Below are 17920 nucleotides of genomic sequence, written 5' to 3'. Positions count from 1 at the left end.
CATTGAGAAAACCAGAAGCTATCTCCAAAGAGAAATGTAATGTCCCCTTTTCCTATACAAAATGTAGAATAAAGGAGATGTCAAGTAGGGCCTACATGTAATGGTGTGATGGCAGTGAAACCTCTTTCTGGGGTCTTGGTACATTGTAAATTGGCATTTTCATTTTGATGATAATAGAAGGCAAACAGAAGAAACCAGAAATCTGTATCACAAAACTCAAGCTAATTCAAGATCATTAAGGCAATATAATTTATGACAGATATCAATATTAATTTTATGTTTCCCTTACCTAGTACTCTTAAATCCCTTAAAAGGACCTTCATGCTAATCTTTTCAAAACTCGGCAAACCATGGCAAGTACAGCCATCTAGAACCCTTGTCTCATACAACTACAACTGATGAGGTCAGGACGTAAGGTCAAAACATTTGCTTTATTATAAACTATCTTTCTACCACCCTACTTCTAGTATTGCAATTTAGTTCTACCCTCAATATATTTTATTACTGTTTTATTTTTGGTTCACATCTGACAGTAGTTAAGGACTACTCTTGCTCTGTGCTTAGTAGTTGCTCCTGATAGACTCAGGGCCCATAATGGTACCAGGATAGAGCTGGCCTAATGTATGCAGATGTGTTCAGCTCAAGAAAGGGGCTATTTCTCTGGACCAGAGCTCTATCTTTATAAGTACCAAATGTGTTCGTTATTCTATTATCACATATAAAAACATAAGCTTTATTATTTAGAAAAATTCTTTGGTTTTGTTTTCAGGGTCATATTTGGCAGTGCTTGGTTCAGTTTTGTGAAAGGCAAACATTTTACTTTCTGAACTGTCAAGCCCATGGAAAAAGCCCATTTTAAAAACCTTAGCACAAGGCTTATAATTTTAAATTCCTTCATCCAGTAGTCCCAAAGTGGAAATTATCCATATAAACATTTATGAATTCCCCAACTATATTCAATATCACAAAGTATAACACATAAATAATAAACAGTTTTAGTAAACTTAAAATTAAACCTAATAAGTTCCTGAGAGCTAATTAGGAGTACTGAAGAGATTATAACTAATCTTGTTTCATTATAACTATGTTACATACTACAGTAGCAACTGTAGCCTGGATTATATTTTCATCATATTTTCAAAGGTGCCCTTTCCGTTCTCTCAACATTTTTAAAGTTCAAAAACTTAACCAGATTGAAAGCTGTATGTGCCAAAGCCCACTGAGGTGTGAGAGACTAGAGAATTAGGATGATCCATTCTTTAAAAATCGTTAATACTAGATTTAGTCCCTCATTTCAATAGAACCTAGATTAAAAAAATTACTTTCCTTAAGTTACTTCTCAGAAGGGAATTAGAGAGCAAGAAGAAAGGTATATTTGTTTAAGTAAGATATTAGAAGCTATCTATTAAAAAAAAAAAACCTTCAGTGTGTATAAACCCAAGTATTAAAAGGTTGTTTTATTTAATTACTTGGTCTAAGAGGTTGAGAGAAAAAGGAGTTGGGAAAATCAACTAGAAATAGAGATTACAAATAAACAAAAAATGACACGATATTGAACGACACAGAATATGACAGCAATTGAGGAGACTACTAAAAATAGGTAATAGATTGACTAGGAGAACATCTTAATAATCGCATTATAACTTTACCTTTTAAAATGACATAGAGGGCTAAATTATATCAAAGGAAAACTGATTAAAATGGGTATCATTAAGAAAAGTTATGTTAATCTGCCATCAGATAAATATTTACCATTTGAGAAACATAATCAACTCAAGATAAAGTATGCCTGTCCTCTAGCTTCACTTTTTATAACTCTGAGGCTGCACCTGTCCTGTATGTGGTCCAATTACTACTAAGGCAGTCAGCAGTAGTTTCCATCTTTACACACCTCTGGAACAGACCTGGTCTGTGGACAGTGGTTGAAGACCACAGCTTTAAATGCTTGTTTAGATTTCAAAATAAAGATTTTTTAATAAAAATTTATGCAAACAAAAATTCTAAATAATGAAGAAATTTCATACAAAGCAAAATCTAAAATATATATACACATGAGAAAAAAATGCTGATTAAATTTAATTTCATATAATCTCAACACTTGAAATGGTTGAAAACTTGTTTTGTTTGAAACTGCTTTTTCTCTAATCTATAGTCTAAACTGAAAACATTAAACTGAACTACTTTATTTGAATAACTCAAAGCTTTCCAGTAGTAATAATATGGCTAGTGCTCAATTTTAGCAACATAAAAAAAAAAGTATTTCCTGGAATAAATTTGAGCACCAAAATATGTCATCTAATTCTGTAAAAACTTGTACCTCATAATGACTCTTACTGATGCTAAGATGAAACATTTGTAGTCTTCAAAAGAGATGGTAGATTAACTAAATTTGATAACAGTAATCCATCAAATTGAGCTCCATACAAGTTGGCACTTGACTTGCACTTGGAGAATTAATGTTGTGAATCTTGTTCTTAGCCAACTTTAGATTACCATCTCTCTACTTTCCTTTTGATGGGAAAAAAAAAAAAACCTTCTAAGTGCAAGCCGGTTCCTCTAGTTGCTTCTGGGATAACTGTTTTCACAATTAAAATAAATAGTACATTTATGTTTATAATACTATATCACCAGATTAATCATAAAAAGTAACTACTATCAAATACTTACCAATACACACATCTATTTTCCCTTTAATAGCAGCTTCATGCAGAGGGGTGTAGTTCCAGTTATCTCTGGCATTTGGATCAGCTCCTTGGCACAGTAACAGACTCACAACCTCAGCATGGCCAAAAGAACAAGCATTATGAAGCGGGATGAGACCTCCATCATCACGAGCATGTACATTAGCACCCATCTGTAGTAAGTGTTCTACAACATCCTTCCTTCCAAAACCTAAAAAGAATGGAAAAATATGCATCAATTCAATTTTGTAAAAAGAAGTATCAGAATAGACCAGATTCTATAATAAAAAATAGTGCTTAAAAACAAACAGATACCAAACTACTTCTCTAATCTCCCAGAACATTATTCCTTTAATCATTGTGCATCTCAATTAAAGAAACATTTCTCAAATTGCTGGGCAACTATGCCAGATGTGCTAAAATGAATGAGGCAAAACGCCCGTTCAAGGTATTTACTTTCATGCATCACAGTACAAAATTATAAGGATGAAATCCATCTTCTGGATTTAAGAGACAAATGTTATGCAAACTTTGCTGACATGCCAAATCATACAAATCACAATAGTCGACTTTATACTGGGGAACATTATATATGGGGAACTTATTTATATGGGGAACTTTCCCATATGGAAAGGAATGTGTGGATGCCAGAAATATACTGTGATAATTTGGTTGCAAAAGGTTCAAAAAAATTAAAGATAATGCCAAAATATCTCCTCTTGGGACCAACCTGGTAACCAAAATGAATAAAGTCAGTAGTTAAGTAAAACAACTAAAGTTTGAATTTACTGAGTTTAGGAATGATATTCATAGAAAATACTCCAAATGTGGAATACAGGCATTGGGAAATAGAAAGCCAGAATACTACTAAGTATCAGAATACTCAGAAAATGGTGGGAGAAACAGTCAAGCGGTGTTAAGCTTTGCCAACACTTAGGTAGGTAAGAAATATAAAGAAGGGCCCGGAGAGATAGCACAGCGGTGTTTGCCTTGCAAGCAGCCGATCCAGGACCAAAGGTGGTTGGTTCGAATCCCGGTGTCCCATATGGTCCCCCGTGCCTGCCAGGAGCTATTTCTGAGCAGACAGCCAGGAGTAACCCCTGAGCACCGCCGGGTGTGACCCAAAAAAACAAAAAAACAAAAAAACAAAAAGAAATATAAAGTCAAAAACAACATCATCATGCAAATTGCAGCATGATGAGGATTTAGCAAGGTCAATGGAGAAAAATGAAAAAATAAACAAGGATAATTTTAAACTGCAGTAATGAAATTAAGTTATACTGTAATAAATTCTTAAAAGGTCTAGCCCTAGTTGAGGCCGGATAGCACAGCGGCATTTGCCTTGCAAGCAGCCGATCCAGGACCTAAGGTGGTTGGTTCGAATCCCAGAGTCCCATATGGTCCCCCGTGCCTGCCAGGAGCTATTTCTGAGCTAGGAGTAACCCCTGAGCACCGCCAGGTGTGGCCCAAAAACCAAAAAAAAAAAGGAAACTAACTACAAGAATTAGCATCATATCTTTATTAAGCTAATAGGTTTGTTAATCTTTCCAGCTTTAATTTATTAGATCTTACAGACTAGACAACACTATCTTCATATTGTTACTCTCCTGTGTAATGCTGTTAAAAACCTTAAATAAAACTAAAAGGTAGAAAGTGTCATATTTTCCTCCATTTATGCATATATAAACTAAATGAGACATATGTAAAAAAATAGGGAGAAATATATTTTAAGATATGTCCTCCAAGTTATCTATAAAAATTCAGCTCTAAGATAAAGTCCACAAAGTAAGTTTCCACAAATCTGTATCACATATCACGTACCTACCACAACTTTGGTTAGTCATGGACAAGAAGCCTGGGTTTCATTTTGTGTACGAGAACCACTATAAGAGAAATAAATCATTTGCATCTACTTAAGTCTTAAAAGGGTAACCAATAAGTTATGTGAAAAATGAGTTGAAGAGAGTGAAGAGCCAACTTTACGTGTTAATTCTACTGTAGTTCAGCATGAATTGAAAGTGGATTGAAAATGAGTGATATGTAAAGGGATCATAAGAAAGGAAACTAGAATTGTTATAAAGATAATTGGTTTGTAGTTTTCCAGCTATGTGTCTCAATTTATGGAGGCAAGAGAGTATTACGAATACATCATAATATTCTTCCCCTAAACAGTGTGAGAAACAATTACATTATTTTACTTTTATAGGGGCACTGTGAGGAAATTTCTTATCTTTATGTTAGTTACAGTTAAAGTCATTCAAAAACATTTCAATATAAAATGTAAGTTTCTTGGGTATCTTACTAACAAGGTCTGAATTTAAAGACTGAATTTTTCCCCATGTATTCTGCATTTTAACTGAGAAAGGCTCCTATTTGCCTGGAAACTACCCAGAAAACCAACTCCTAGAATACACGCTTTCATTACCTCTAAATCCAACTTCTCTCAAAAGCCATCCTCCATACAAAAATGCATCTTGATCTAAATCACTGTTAGTTACAGTAAATATATCTTCGCCTTAGAAAACAGCAAGATTTCTATAGAATACAAGCACCATGAGAAAAACCACAAACACAGATAAATGCTGCAGAAAAAGAAAATATTGAGAGCAAGACAGAAGAAAAAAAGGCTATCAAATAAAGCCAATCAGGCATAAAGTTAGAGAAATCAAGAATGCAATGAATTGAGTGAATGGTATAATAGTACAAAAGATTGACAAACTCCCCGCAAGCATCTGAAAGGGATAAATAGAATGAAAATGGCACAGAAAATAGAAAGGCCTCAAAACAGTAGTGGAGGATTTACTGACATAGGTGGTAGAGGTTGCAAAGTTGCAGTGCAAGTATCAAATAGTAATATGGAAACTGCTAGAAACCACACTAGCTCTATAAAAAAAATGTTTGGTTTGATTTTGGGGGCTATACCAGATGTGTTCAGGCTTACTCCTGGCTCTTCTCTTAGGGATTACTCCTAAAGGGGCTCAAGGGACCATACAGGTTGCCTAGGACTGAACCTGGGTTAGCCACATGAAAGACAAGCATGTTACTTGCCATAGCTTTTCAGCTATAAAACTTTTATTTAAGTAAAATAAATATATACTTGCAAGCATGTTGGAAGAGGAGGAGAGAATATCAGCCTATCATTCCAAAAACCTTTGGACTGCAATACCCTGAAAAATTATGTGTAGTTCAATGGATATGCAAAAAAAAAAAGTAACATAAATATACCGCAGTGGTTGAAAAAACAAAACAGACCAAAAAATTATGATATGTCAAATTTCAGATGGTAAATGTTGAGTCAAATAGAAATGCAGAGTACAGTCAAGTTTAATGTCAAGTCGACCTTTTAAGAAAATATAGTTTAATTGTTTTACCTCATATGTAACTAACTTTGTACTTAATAAACAAATTTAAAATAATTGGAGCCGGAGAGATAGCATGGAGGTAAAGTGTTTGCCTTGCATGCAGAAGGATGGTGGTTTGAATCCCGACATCCGATATGGTCCCCCAAGCCTGCCAGGAGAGATTTCTGAGTGTTAGAGCCAGGAGTAACCTCTGAGCACTGCCGGGTGTGACCCAAAAATCAAAAAAATAAGTAAATAAATAAATAAATAAATAAATAAAATAATCAATTATGTACGGGACCGGAGAAATAGCATGGAGGTAGGACAGTGGTTCAAATCCAGGCATTCTATATGGTCCCCTGAGCCTGCCAAGAGCGATTTCTGAGCGTAGAGTCAGGAGTAACCCCTGAGAGCTGGCAGGTGTGACCCAAAAACAAAAATCAAATATGTAATAACTTAATGCTGAACATGAAACACTCCTAGATCAAAATTCTCTATGAAAATTGTAGCCTGGCAATATGTATGTATGTGTATGTACAAGTAGTAAGATGAGGGTAGGGAGACGGTACATGTATTTCTGCCTTAACTCAATAAATATATCAACTAATCAATAAACATTTCAACAAATAATTTCAATATGTAGGTTACAAAGAAACACAACAAGCAAATTAACTATAATACAGAGAAAGCAAAGTTTCCCACATCCAGTGATATTTTGAAGAAAAAAAGGCTTAAGAAATAAAGCACATATCTAGACAAAAAGACAGGGACAAACTACAGGAAGAACAAACTACAACATATTTAAAGGTTAAGAGGAGAGAAATTCATTCTATATGTAAGTAGCAAATAGAAATTCATGAGTTCAAAATGGAGAAAGTAGTAAGATGCCAAAACAAGCAACAGCATGGAATTACCTTTCTACACCCATTTCTTCCACACACACAAACACGGAAAAACAGATTCAACCTTCAATGCAAAAACTCCTTTAAATTATATGTATCCATAGGAACACTATGACTTACCAAAGTAGCATAAGTCAAGTTTGCTGTGTGAATGCTGGGTATCAGTAAGGAAAACTGCGAACTATACAGAATTAACTAAATACATACCAATCTCAAGAACCTAAAGACTAAACAGTTAAAATTCCTCTGACAGTTATTAATCTATCACCATTTATTCTAACAAAGAAATTACAGAAAAAAAATCACATTTTCCAAGAAAAAGGTTAAATACAATACAAGAAATTAATCAACATAGCTAGAAGTCAAAGAAAAAAGGAACCAAATGTCCCCTAACAAATATTTTTACTATCTGGGTCCCAAGAGCTTGCACATTATTATTATATATACATATATGTACATACATATTTATTATGAAGATAAAAAGAAAGCAAGGTAAAGGCAGTTGTTGTGATGGATACAATAGAAATACCAATTAGTAAGAAAACTTTTGAAGGCAAGTTTATCAACCTTTAAAACTTCCTAGGAATATCTGTTAGCATTTTAAACTCCCAGGAGAAAGAGTTCATTTCATACTCAAAGGTCAGAGCTCCGATGACAGTATAATTTCATAAATACCATGCCAGCTTTTCCTGAGATAGTAAATATATCTGAATACAACTGTTAAAACACTTTATAAATTAAAGGATGAGAATAGCTAGATGATTTTTGCCTTGCTAGTTTAGGAGTCAACTTGCGTTCCATGTGTCCTCAAACAATGAATCACCAGAAGAAGGGCTGGAGACACAGTACATTGTGTAGGGCATTTGTGTTTCATTTGCCTTGCATGTGGCAGACCCCAGCAGAGTCTGACTATGGCTCCCAAAAAAATCCCTCCCTCAAAATTTAAAAAAAAAAAAAAATCACAAGGATAATTGTTTTTCAGTTATTTAAAAGGAAGCTCAAAACCTAATCCAGTGGTTTGATTTAAAGGCCGATGATTAACTAATCATAAGTCAAATGCAAATCAAAACAACAATTAGAAACCATCTCACACCATGAAGACTGGCACACAAAGAACAAGAAAAACCAGAGCTGGTATGGATGCAGGAAGAAAGCACTATCATTCACTGCTGGTGAAAATGCCATCTAGTCCAGTCTTTCTGGAAAACAATACAGATATTCCTCAAAAAACTGGAAACTGAGCTCCTATATGATCCAACAATACCACTCCTCTGAATATACCCTAGGAACACAAAAATACATAATACAATAATGCCCTCTACACTCCTATATTCATAGCAGCTCTATTTACAATAGCCAGAATCTGGAAACAAGCCAGGTGTCCAACAACAGATGAGTAGCTAAGAAAACTGTGGTACATCTACAGTGCACACTATGCAGTCGTTAGGAAATATAAATGGATGGACATTGAAATTATTGTGCTGAGTGAAATGAATTAGAGGGAGAGTGACAGACATAAAATGTCACTCATTTGTGGGATGTAAGAAAAATAAAAGGCAGTATGGTAATAATATCCAGAGACAATAATGATGAGGGACGGGAGGACCAGTCATGGTAAAAAGCTTGCCACAAAGAGCAGTGAGAGCAGTTAGAGAAAGGTTCACCATGACAATAATTGGAACTGATCACTCTGGACAAGAACTGGAAGTTGAATTGAAATAAAGTGACATATAGTACCCATTCATTAACAATAGTTCAAACCGCAGTCTCTAAAAGGAAAGGGGGTGGGTGGGATGGAGAAGCAAAATCCCAGCCCCCAAAGACAGGCAGGGGGGCAGGTGAATGGAAAGGGAACTAGGGACAATAGTGTGGGAAAAGTGCACTGGTGAAAGGTGGTTTACATCCTATGACTCAAACTCAACTATGAACAATTTTATAACCACAGTACTAAAAGATTTATTCAAATAAATCAATAAAGGCCTGTGGTCTAAAAATTCTTTGTTCTCCAGTTCATCATTAGCATTACCTGATGTTTTTTAATAAGGCAAACAGACTCTTCTTCATATCAACCAAACAAAATATTAGAAAGTGTGGCCACAAGTATTTTAACAAACACTTCAAGTGAATCTGGGGCAGAATCTGAAACTCAATGCTCTGCAAGTGACAAGCCTCTAAAAATTATACATAAATCTAATTTTTAAGCGTATCTCTCTAGATGAGAATGTCTTTATATTTAATCAAAGTCTTGAAAGACAACAAAATTATTAGCTGAGCAGCTTTTAATGTGAAATCTGAGGACTTCTGATCTTTCAGGGATCTGAGAAATCAAATCCATTCACAAAACAATACTAAAATGATTTTGCCTTCTTTCATTTCCAGAAGTTATATATATATATGTATATATATATGTGTATATATATATACATATATATATAGCATTGTGCTATAAGATATTGGTCATTTGGAAAATGTACTCATCATGCTCTTGATCAGACAAATACTGATACATGCTGACAATATGGACATTGGTTCTTACTATATCTAACTTTGCCATTATTCACTGTATTCCAAACCACAGAATTAATATTCATAATATTAAGTAGTTAAGCAACCAGTTTCACTTAAAAATGCCCTTCACAATGCCCTTACATAATTGAATCAAATTCCAATAATTAAGTCTGCATCTTTTTAAGATTCTTGCAACCAACAATACATACTAAGCACTTATATTACAAATCTCTTAGGCTTATCTAAGAAACATCACTTATTGCAGCTGTTTCAGTTCAGTTTGATATGGGTATTATCAGACAATTTTTAAAGAATGAACAAAGAAAGCCTGTAACAACATGGAAAACACTTGCTCCTTATAAATTTTGAACATTCAAGCAAAAAAATGATAATTTTGTAAAACTTGCACCTGCCACTATGCTCTTGTTTCTAATGAGGTTGGTGGTGATACTAACTAGTGCTAGTGTTATTTATATTTGCAGTGGTGGTGTTTGGGGACCACAACCAATGGTGGTCTGGAGATCATAACTAGTTTTGGGGATCAAACCAGGGTTGCAAACAATGTGGCTGCATGCAAAGCAAATGTCATGCTTCTTCAAATGTCGCTCCAGCCCTCATTTTAAAAAATTTATTATTGTTATAAAGAGAATACGTCAACATTTGGAAAAGCTATACAAGAGTATAGGATGCTTGCCTTGCACGTGGCACCCTGAGTTTGATACCTGGAACCCCTTATGGTCCCTCGGCTCCCCCCAGGAAGATTCTCAAGGGAAAAACCAGGAAGCTCTGAGATCCCTCAAGAGCAGCACAAAAACTGAGGGGAAAAAGGAAAATAAAGAAAATCTTACAGCCCAGTGAACTAATTTTGCAAATGATCAAAATTTATATAGGTACAAATTCATGTTAAGGCAGACCATGAAATTTAATCTCAAAAAGTATGACAAAATCTTATTGAGGGGCTGGAGCGATAGCACAGTGGGTAGGGCATTTGCCTTGTATGTGGCCAACCAGGATTAGATCCCAGCATTCATATGGTTCCCCAAGCCTGCCAGTAGTGATTCCTGAGTGCAGAGCCAGGAGTAACCCGAGTGCCTCTGGGCATGACAAAAATCTTACTGGTGTATTGATATGACTTGACTTGAGATTTCACAGTGCAACTAACCTTTAGTAAACTATTACTTCTCCATCTGCAGTATAGTACAAAAAAAGTAAAATTACTTGAAAATGCTTTTAAAATATGCCTTTTCCAACTACTTTTCAGATTAAAGCAGAATTTTCTTCACAATGAAGCCAATTATTATAACAAAAGGCAGAGGCAGATGAGAACTAATGTGTCTTCTGTTAACTCAGACATTAAAGTGGCTTGCAATGTATGAAATAATACCTCTCCTCATTAATCTTTATTTTGGAAAATAGCTACTTTTCATCAATAGTGATTTACATGTAATACTCAATTATTGCTATTTTTATACTTGTTTTAATCCCAATATGATAAATTTACAAAGACAAAACTTATGTAGACAAAACTTTCAATTATTTTTTAAGAATTGTAAATGAGATCAAAAGTTGGGGAACTACTATTTATTTTCATAATACATTTCCTCAAGGTCAGGACATGCCATTCTCAGAACCATGTTTCTACAGTCCTTAATATTTATTTAGTTGTTCTAAACTACTTTAAAATCTTTTGAAATAGCGGGTTCTTGAGTAACTGATCAAAGGGGTTTTAAAAAAAAACTACTGTAATTGTCCTAGTGACTAAAAGCAAATTATCTTAAATTCTTTCGAATTTCTATAAACACTTCATTAATTCTAGTTATTACAATATCAGAGAAGAACTAAGATTCATTGTACTGAATGTTATTTTTTTACATTTACATGATCTTATTAAGATGAGTTCACTTCAGGCCAGAGAGATGACAGTATAGGAAATAAGGCACATGTTCTTCATTCCAATGACTACGTGTAGTTCAATCCCCAGCACCATCTATGTTCCTCTGAGCACTACCAGGAGTCACTTCTTAGCATATAGACTGAGTACTGCTGAGTGTGACCCAAACCCTCTCTTATTCCCTCAAAAAGAGTTCTCTCCATGGGCTGGAGCGGTAGCACACTGGTAGAGCATTTGCCTTGCATGTGGCTGACCCAGGACCGACCTCGGTTACATCCCAGGTATCCCAATGGTCCCCCAAGCCAGGAGCAATTTCTGAGCACATAGCCAGGAGTAACCCGAGTGTCACTGGGTGTGGTCCAAAATAATAAAAATAAATAAAGAGTTGTCTCCATAAAACAAGACCAAAATGACCACTGATGTAGATATTCTATTTTATTTTTACTATAGCCCTCCAAAGAATGAGCCCTGAGTGCAGATTCAGGAGTAACCCCCAAACACCACCAGGTGCAGCCAGAAATCAAAACAAAACAACATAACTCAGAAGTTCAAAATAGAAGAATAGCATCTGAGCCCAAAAAAGGAAAAATGTCTACAATTATATTTTCAGAAAAAATACTTAAGAAAGCATTAAATCTCCTGTGCCTGTCTGTGTTTCTGAATACCTGAAGGTCTCCTCAGAGGCCTAGGGAGCGCACCCCCAAAAAACTGCATTTTGAAGCTGCCCAGTGAGTAAACGCTGGCTGTGGGGGTCGCCATCCAATAAGCTGAGTTCTCTGGCCTGCGGAGGCTCCGCTCTGCTGTGCCTTTGATCACTCTGAGGACTTCAAGGGAAACCTCTCCTGTGCCTGTCTGGGTTTCTGAATACCTGAAGGTCTCCTCAGAGGCCTAGGGAGCGCATCCCCAAAAAACTGTCAACTAGAGGCAGAAGAGCCGCGCACTCTTTCTAACCAATGAACCCCACCATAACATGCAGGAAAAACCACACTACAAGCATGACAATGGGGAAACCTCGCAGGCAAACACCATGCACAGAGAATGAAAACAAAAGTTCAGGTGACCTAATAAATTCCAACGACCTGATTAACCTCTCAGATAAGGAGTTGAGAATAGAAATATGGAAGATGTTTGCAGAACTCAAAAAAAGCATAGATCGATCTGAACAGAACACAAAGACAGAAATCAGAAAACTCCAAACTGAAATAACAGATCTGAAAAACACGGTAGCTCAACTGAAAACCTCAATGGATGGCCTCGCCAGCAAGGTAACAGCAGCTGAGGAGAGAATCGATCCCCTTAAAAACACCCATGACATTCTTCAAAGAAGTGGATCAAACACTTATGAAGTTCATCTGGAACAATAAACACCCTCGAACAGCTAAAGCACTCCTAGGGAAAAGGAGTATGGGAGACATTACTTTTCCCAACTTTAAACTGTACTACAAAGCAATAGTTATCAAAACAGCATGGTATTGGAATAAAGACAGACCCTCAGATCAGTGGAATAGGCTTGAGTTCTCAGACAATGTTCCCCAGACATACAATTACCTAATTTTTGACAAAGAAGCAAGAAATCCTAAGTGGAGCAGGGAAAACCTCTTCAACAAGTGGTGCTGGCAGAACTGGTTAGCCACTTGCAAAAAAGCAAACATAGACCCCCAGTTAACATCATGTACGAAGGTAAAATCTAAATGGATTAAAGACCTTGATATCAGACCTGATACCATAAGGTATATAGAACAACACGTCGGTAAAACACTCCATGACATTGAGACTAAAGGCAACATCAAGGAGGACACTGCACTTTCCAAACAAGTGGAAGCAGAGATCAACAGATGGGAATACATTGAACTGAGAAGCTTCTGCACCTCAAAAGAAATAGTGCCCAGGATACAAGAGCCACCCACTGAGAGAAACTATTTACCCAATACCCATCAGATACGGGGCTAATATCCAAAATATATAGGACACTGACAGAACTTTACAAGAAAAAACATCTAATCCCATCAAAAAATGGGGAGAAGAAATGAACAGAAGCTTTGATAAAAAAGAAATACAAATGGCCAAAAGGCACATGAAAAAATGCTCCTCGTCACTGTCACTAATCATCAGGGAGATGCAAATCAAAACAATGATGAGATACCATCTCACACCACAGAGATTGGCATACATCACAAAGAATGAGAACAATCAGTGCTGGCGGGGATGTGGAGAGAAAGGAATTCTTTTTTTTTTTTTTTTTTTTTTTTTTTTGGTTTTTGGGCCACACCCGGTGACGCTCAGGGGTTACTCCTGGCTATGCGCTCAGAAGTCGCTCCTGGCTTGGGGGACCATATGGGACGCCGGGGGATCGAACCGAGGTCCGTCTCCTAGGCTAGCGCAGGTAAGGCAGGCACCTTACCTCCAGCGCCACCGCCCGGCCCGAGAAAGGAATTCTTATCCACAGCTGGTGGGAATGCTGTCTAGTCCAACCTCTATGGAAAGAGATATGGAGATTCCTCCAAAATCTGGAAATTGAGCTCCCATCCGACCTAGCTATTCCACTCCTAGGGATATACCCTAAGAACACAAGAATACAATACAAAAACCCCTTCCTCACACCTATATTTATTGCAGCACTATTCACAATAGCCAGGCTCTGGAAATAACCAAGATGCCCTTCAACAGACGAATGGCTAAAGAAACTGTGGTACATATACACAATGGAATATTATGCAGCCATCAGGAGATGAAGTCATGAAATTTTCCTATACATGGATGTACATGGAATCTATCATGCTGAGTGAAATAAGTCAGAGGGAGAGAGAGAGAGACACCAAATAGTCTCACTCATCTATGGGTTTTAAGTAAAATAAAAGTAAACAATCCTGAGACAATGAGAGGAGGGCTGGAACTTCTAGCTCACTTCATGAAGCTCACCACAAAGAGTGGTGAGTGCAGTTATAGAAATAACTACACAGAAAACTACCATAATCATGTGAATGAATGAGGGAACTGGAAAGCCTGTCTGGAGTACAGGTGGGGGTGGGGTGGGATGGAGGGAGATTTGGGACATTGGTGGTGGGAATGTTGCACTGGTGAAGGGGGGTGTTCTTTACATGACTGAAACCTACTCACAATCATATATGTAATCAAGATGTTTAAGTAAAAGGAAAAAAAAGGCTAGGGGACATATAATATATGTATTTGAATGTATAAAGAAAAAAGAAATTAAAGATCACCATATTTTGACCTTCAAAAAAAAGAAAGCATTAATTATTTTCACTGACATCTTATTTCAATTTCATGGGTCATAAGTCCTTTCATAAATCATAATAAGGACTTAATTCTGACTCCATTTTTATAGGGGCATTCCAGTGTAAACCTAAGCCTAATGGTTTAGTGCTGAACTGAGGATATGCTAATGCTCAGACCCCCTGGTGCTAGTAGTCAAACCACAGTATTAAGGGATAGTGCTTGGGGATCACGAGGCCACACCTAGAGATAGTCCACAGGTCTAAAAGGGCTATACTCAAATGAGGGAGGGATCAAAGTTAAAACTGAATAGGCTTTCATGGCTCCATCACTAAGTTATGAAACCATGGACAAAACATTACTAAGTACAGGTCTCTTTATCTGTAAAATAGTTAAAACCCATTTAGTGTGACTGTGAAAAACATTAAACAAAATACAAAGAAAAGTACAAAATTCACTCTAAGACAATTTTGTTATTATTTGTATTCAAGTTTAGCCAATATGTAGTAACAACTTCAAAACTTAGTTCATTTCTTACATATTCATATTGCAGAGCAATGAGAGACCTATGATGTCAGAACACCGGATTTTATTTTACACAAGGAAAAACATTTATACATCGAAGAAAACAAAAATCAAAAAATTTAAAAATGTTGATTTACAAAGTCACTTGCTTGAGTATCTATAGTGCATAAACTCTGAGCAATTTAATAAATTCTTATTATATACCTCAAACTTATGTGTTTTTGTAAATTCCTATAAGATCTAATCATAGTTTTCTATTAAATTTAAATTTTGGTGACATTTTAGGTAGAAGAACATTCACAGTTTTTTTCCAAGTCCAGAAAGTTTTGTTTAGTTTTTTTCCAATTTGGTGGTGGGAGGATTGGGCCACACTTGGTAGTTCACAGGACTTAGTTATGCCCTGTGATCAGCAAACTATATGTATATAGTAAGGGAGATCAAACCATGGTTGGGTTGGTTGGCCACAAGCAAGACAAGTACCTTATCCCTGTACTATCTCTCAGTTGTGTGTGTGTGTGTGTGTTTGTGTGTGTGTAACAAATTAGCCTATTTCTTGCAAAAAATTAAGATCATGGCTTAGCATCTCAAGATATTTAAAAATAGCTAAAATATAATAACTGCAATCCATGTCATTTCTTACTTAAAAAATTTCCAGAATCAATGATCAAAATAATGTGAGCTTTTGTAAAAGGAAAACTGCACATCTTATTAACAAGATGGAAGAGAATGTCAAAATTGCTCCCATGGATAGTCAATGTTCAGAAGGCAAGTATCTAATCTTCCTTTTCAAAAGCATAACTAGACAGTAACTGGGCATCAGTGGTTTGGTTAATTTTCTGCTGATACAGGGACTTTTACTTTTAAGGACTTTTGTTCAATCAGCAAATTAAAAGCAATCTTTCTTCCAGTGTGCAGTTAACCTATTAACGTCTAAATGTTTCTTCTGTTTCTAATCCATCACGTAAAAGTTTCTCCAGCCCAAAGGGCAAACCAATCATTACTTTAGATTTTACTCCAGAAAACAAATAATTGTTTTACATAATTTTAAATCCAAGTTTAAATAAACTCACTTGGTCTGAACTAAATAGGGAAACTCCAAAAAACACAACCTGAGGAAAAAAGAAAGGAAAAGAGGATCACACTGCCTTGTTCTAGAAACAGATACCTGGACAAACAGGCAAAACAAGTTTCCACCACTCAGAGAACACAGAGTAACTCACTGCAAAGAAAAGAAATCCTGAACAAGGATGAAATCTTGAAAGGAAAACCCTATAAGCACTCATTACTTTCCTCAATTACTCAAAACCAAGATGGCTTAAAAACAATGACCTCAAAAAAGAAACATGGCCAATGACTCTGAGCCAGCCTACAGAACTAAGTTAGCCAACTTAGGGGTGAGGAGGAGGAGAGACACCTTAACACTGGTGGACTAACCCTAACACTAGGTGTGTGTGCCATTGGAAAATTGCATGTCTGAAGCTTTAGTAATAGTATTACTCTCTAAGGTTATAAAGTAGGAAAGTAAGAAAAAATTTTTTTTGGTTTTTGGGCCACACCCGGTGACGCTCAGGGGTTACTCCTGGCTATGAGCTCAGAAATCGCACCTGGCTTGGGGGACCATATGAGATGCCAAGGGATCGAACTGCAGTCTGTCCTAGGCTAGTGCAAACAAAGCAGGCACCTTACCTCTAGCGCCACCATGCCGGCCTCAAGAAAATATTTTTTAACTAAAAAACTTAAAAAAAAAAAATGGGGGGGAGGCCTCTAAGAATCTTGGATGCCTAAACTCTAGACCTCTGTAGAAACTCCTAAAAAATAAAACTACCCAGCTCAATTGTGTTATGAATCCATGTTGATTTTGACAAACATTGTATTGTATTGAGTTCATAAGATAAGGGACATAACACACTTTTCTAGACATTTTTGTCAGAAATAAAAGGTCAGAGTAAATTTAAGGCCCTTTGTGATTTGAGGGAAATATAAGAATTTAAGGACAAGTCCCTCTTCAGTCTCATCTACTATACATTTTACAATACACTACCCCAAAACTTCTTTGTCCATATAGTAAAATAAAATACTATTAAACACATTGAAGAATAAACTACTTGAGTAGCTCATCACCCTCATTTTATTATGAGAATCATGAGGATATTCTTTTCTAAAACCTAACATTACAATAAAATGTATTTTCGCAGTTTCATTTGCATTACTTGTCTTTCCTTTGTGCTCTAAAACTGTGATACTTAAAGGCTGGAGTGATAGTACAGGGGGGTTAGGGCATCTGTCTTGCACAAAGCCGACTGGGTTCGAATCTCCTGCATATATCGTTCCCGAGCCAGACAGGAGTAATTTCTGAGTGGAGAGACAGAAGAAGCCCTGAGTGCAACCAGGTGTGTCCCAAAAACAAACAAAATATATATAACAAAAATTATATATATATATATATATATATATATATATATATATACACACACACACACATACATACAGGATCACAACTAGACTGATACAACCGATACCTTTCAGTTCCCCAGATCCATATTTTTATTTTAGCCCCTAATGCCAAAGAATCACATTAGATTTGTATAAAAGACTTGACCAGTAATCTATCACATTTCTTGGGAAGGAAAGGGATGTTTTAGGGAGGAAAAGAAGGCAAGTAACTAAAAAAAAAAATTTTTGTCAAAAAACTTCTATGTAAACAGACTGTGAGGAAGAGAGCTTATGTATAAAGTATCCTAAATATCCCTTAGTAGAAGAATGCCCATGGTTAAGGCTGCCTAGAAAAAGTCACACAGGCTATAACTAAAGTAAGCTAGCACACAGTGAAGTTTATTT

The 17920-nt window shown here is 36.2% G+C and overlaps 1 protein-coding gene across 1 annotated transcript in view; it reads right to left on the bottom strand.

Moving 5' to 3' along the window:
- Positions 1-17920, bottom strand: part of TNKS (tankyrase) — a 186793-nt gene that overhangs the window by 161006 nt on the left and 7867 nt on the right. The window contains exon 2 of the mRNA XM_049772427.1: positions 2668-2892. Coding sequence (XP_049628384.1) covers positions 2668-2892 — 225 coding nt within the window. The remainder of the gene's footprint in view (positions 1-2667; positions 2893-17920) is intronic.

The sequence above is a fragment of the Suncus etruscus genome, chromosome 4 (assembly GCF_024139225.1).
Source record: "Suncus etruscus isolate mSunEtr1 chromosome 4, mSunEtr1.pri.cur, whole genome shotgun sequence".
In the NCBI taxonomy this organism is placed as follows: Eukaryota; Metazoa; Chordata; class Mammalia; order Eulipotyphla; family Soricidae; genus Suncus; species Suncus etruscus.
This window is presented reverse-complemented; position numbering and strand designations above follow the sequence as displayed.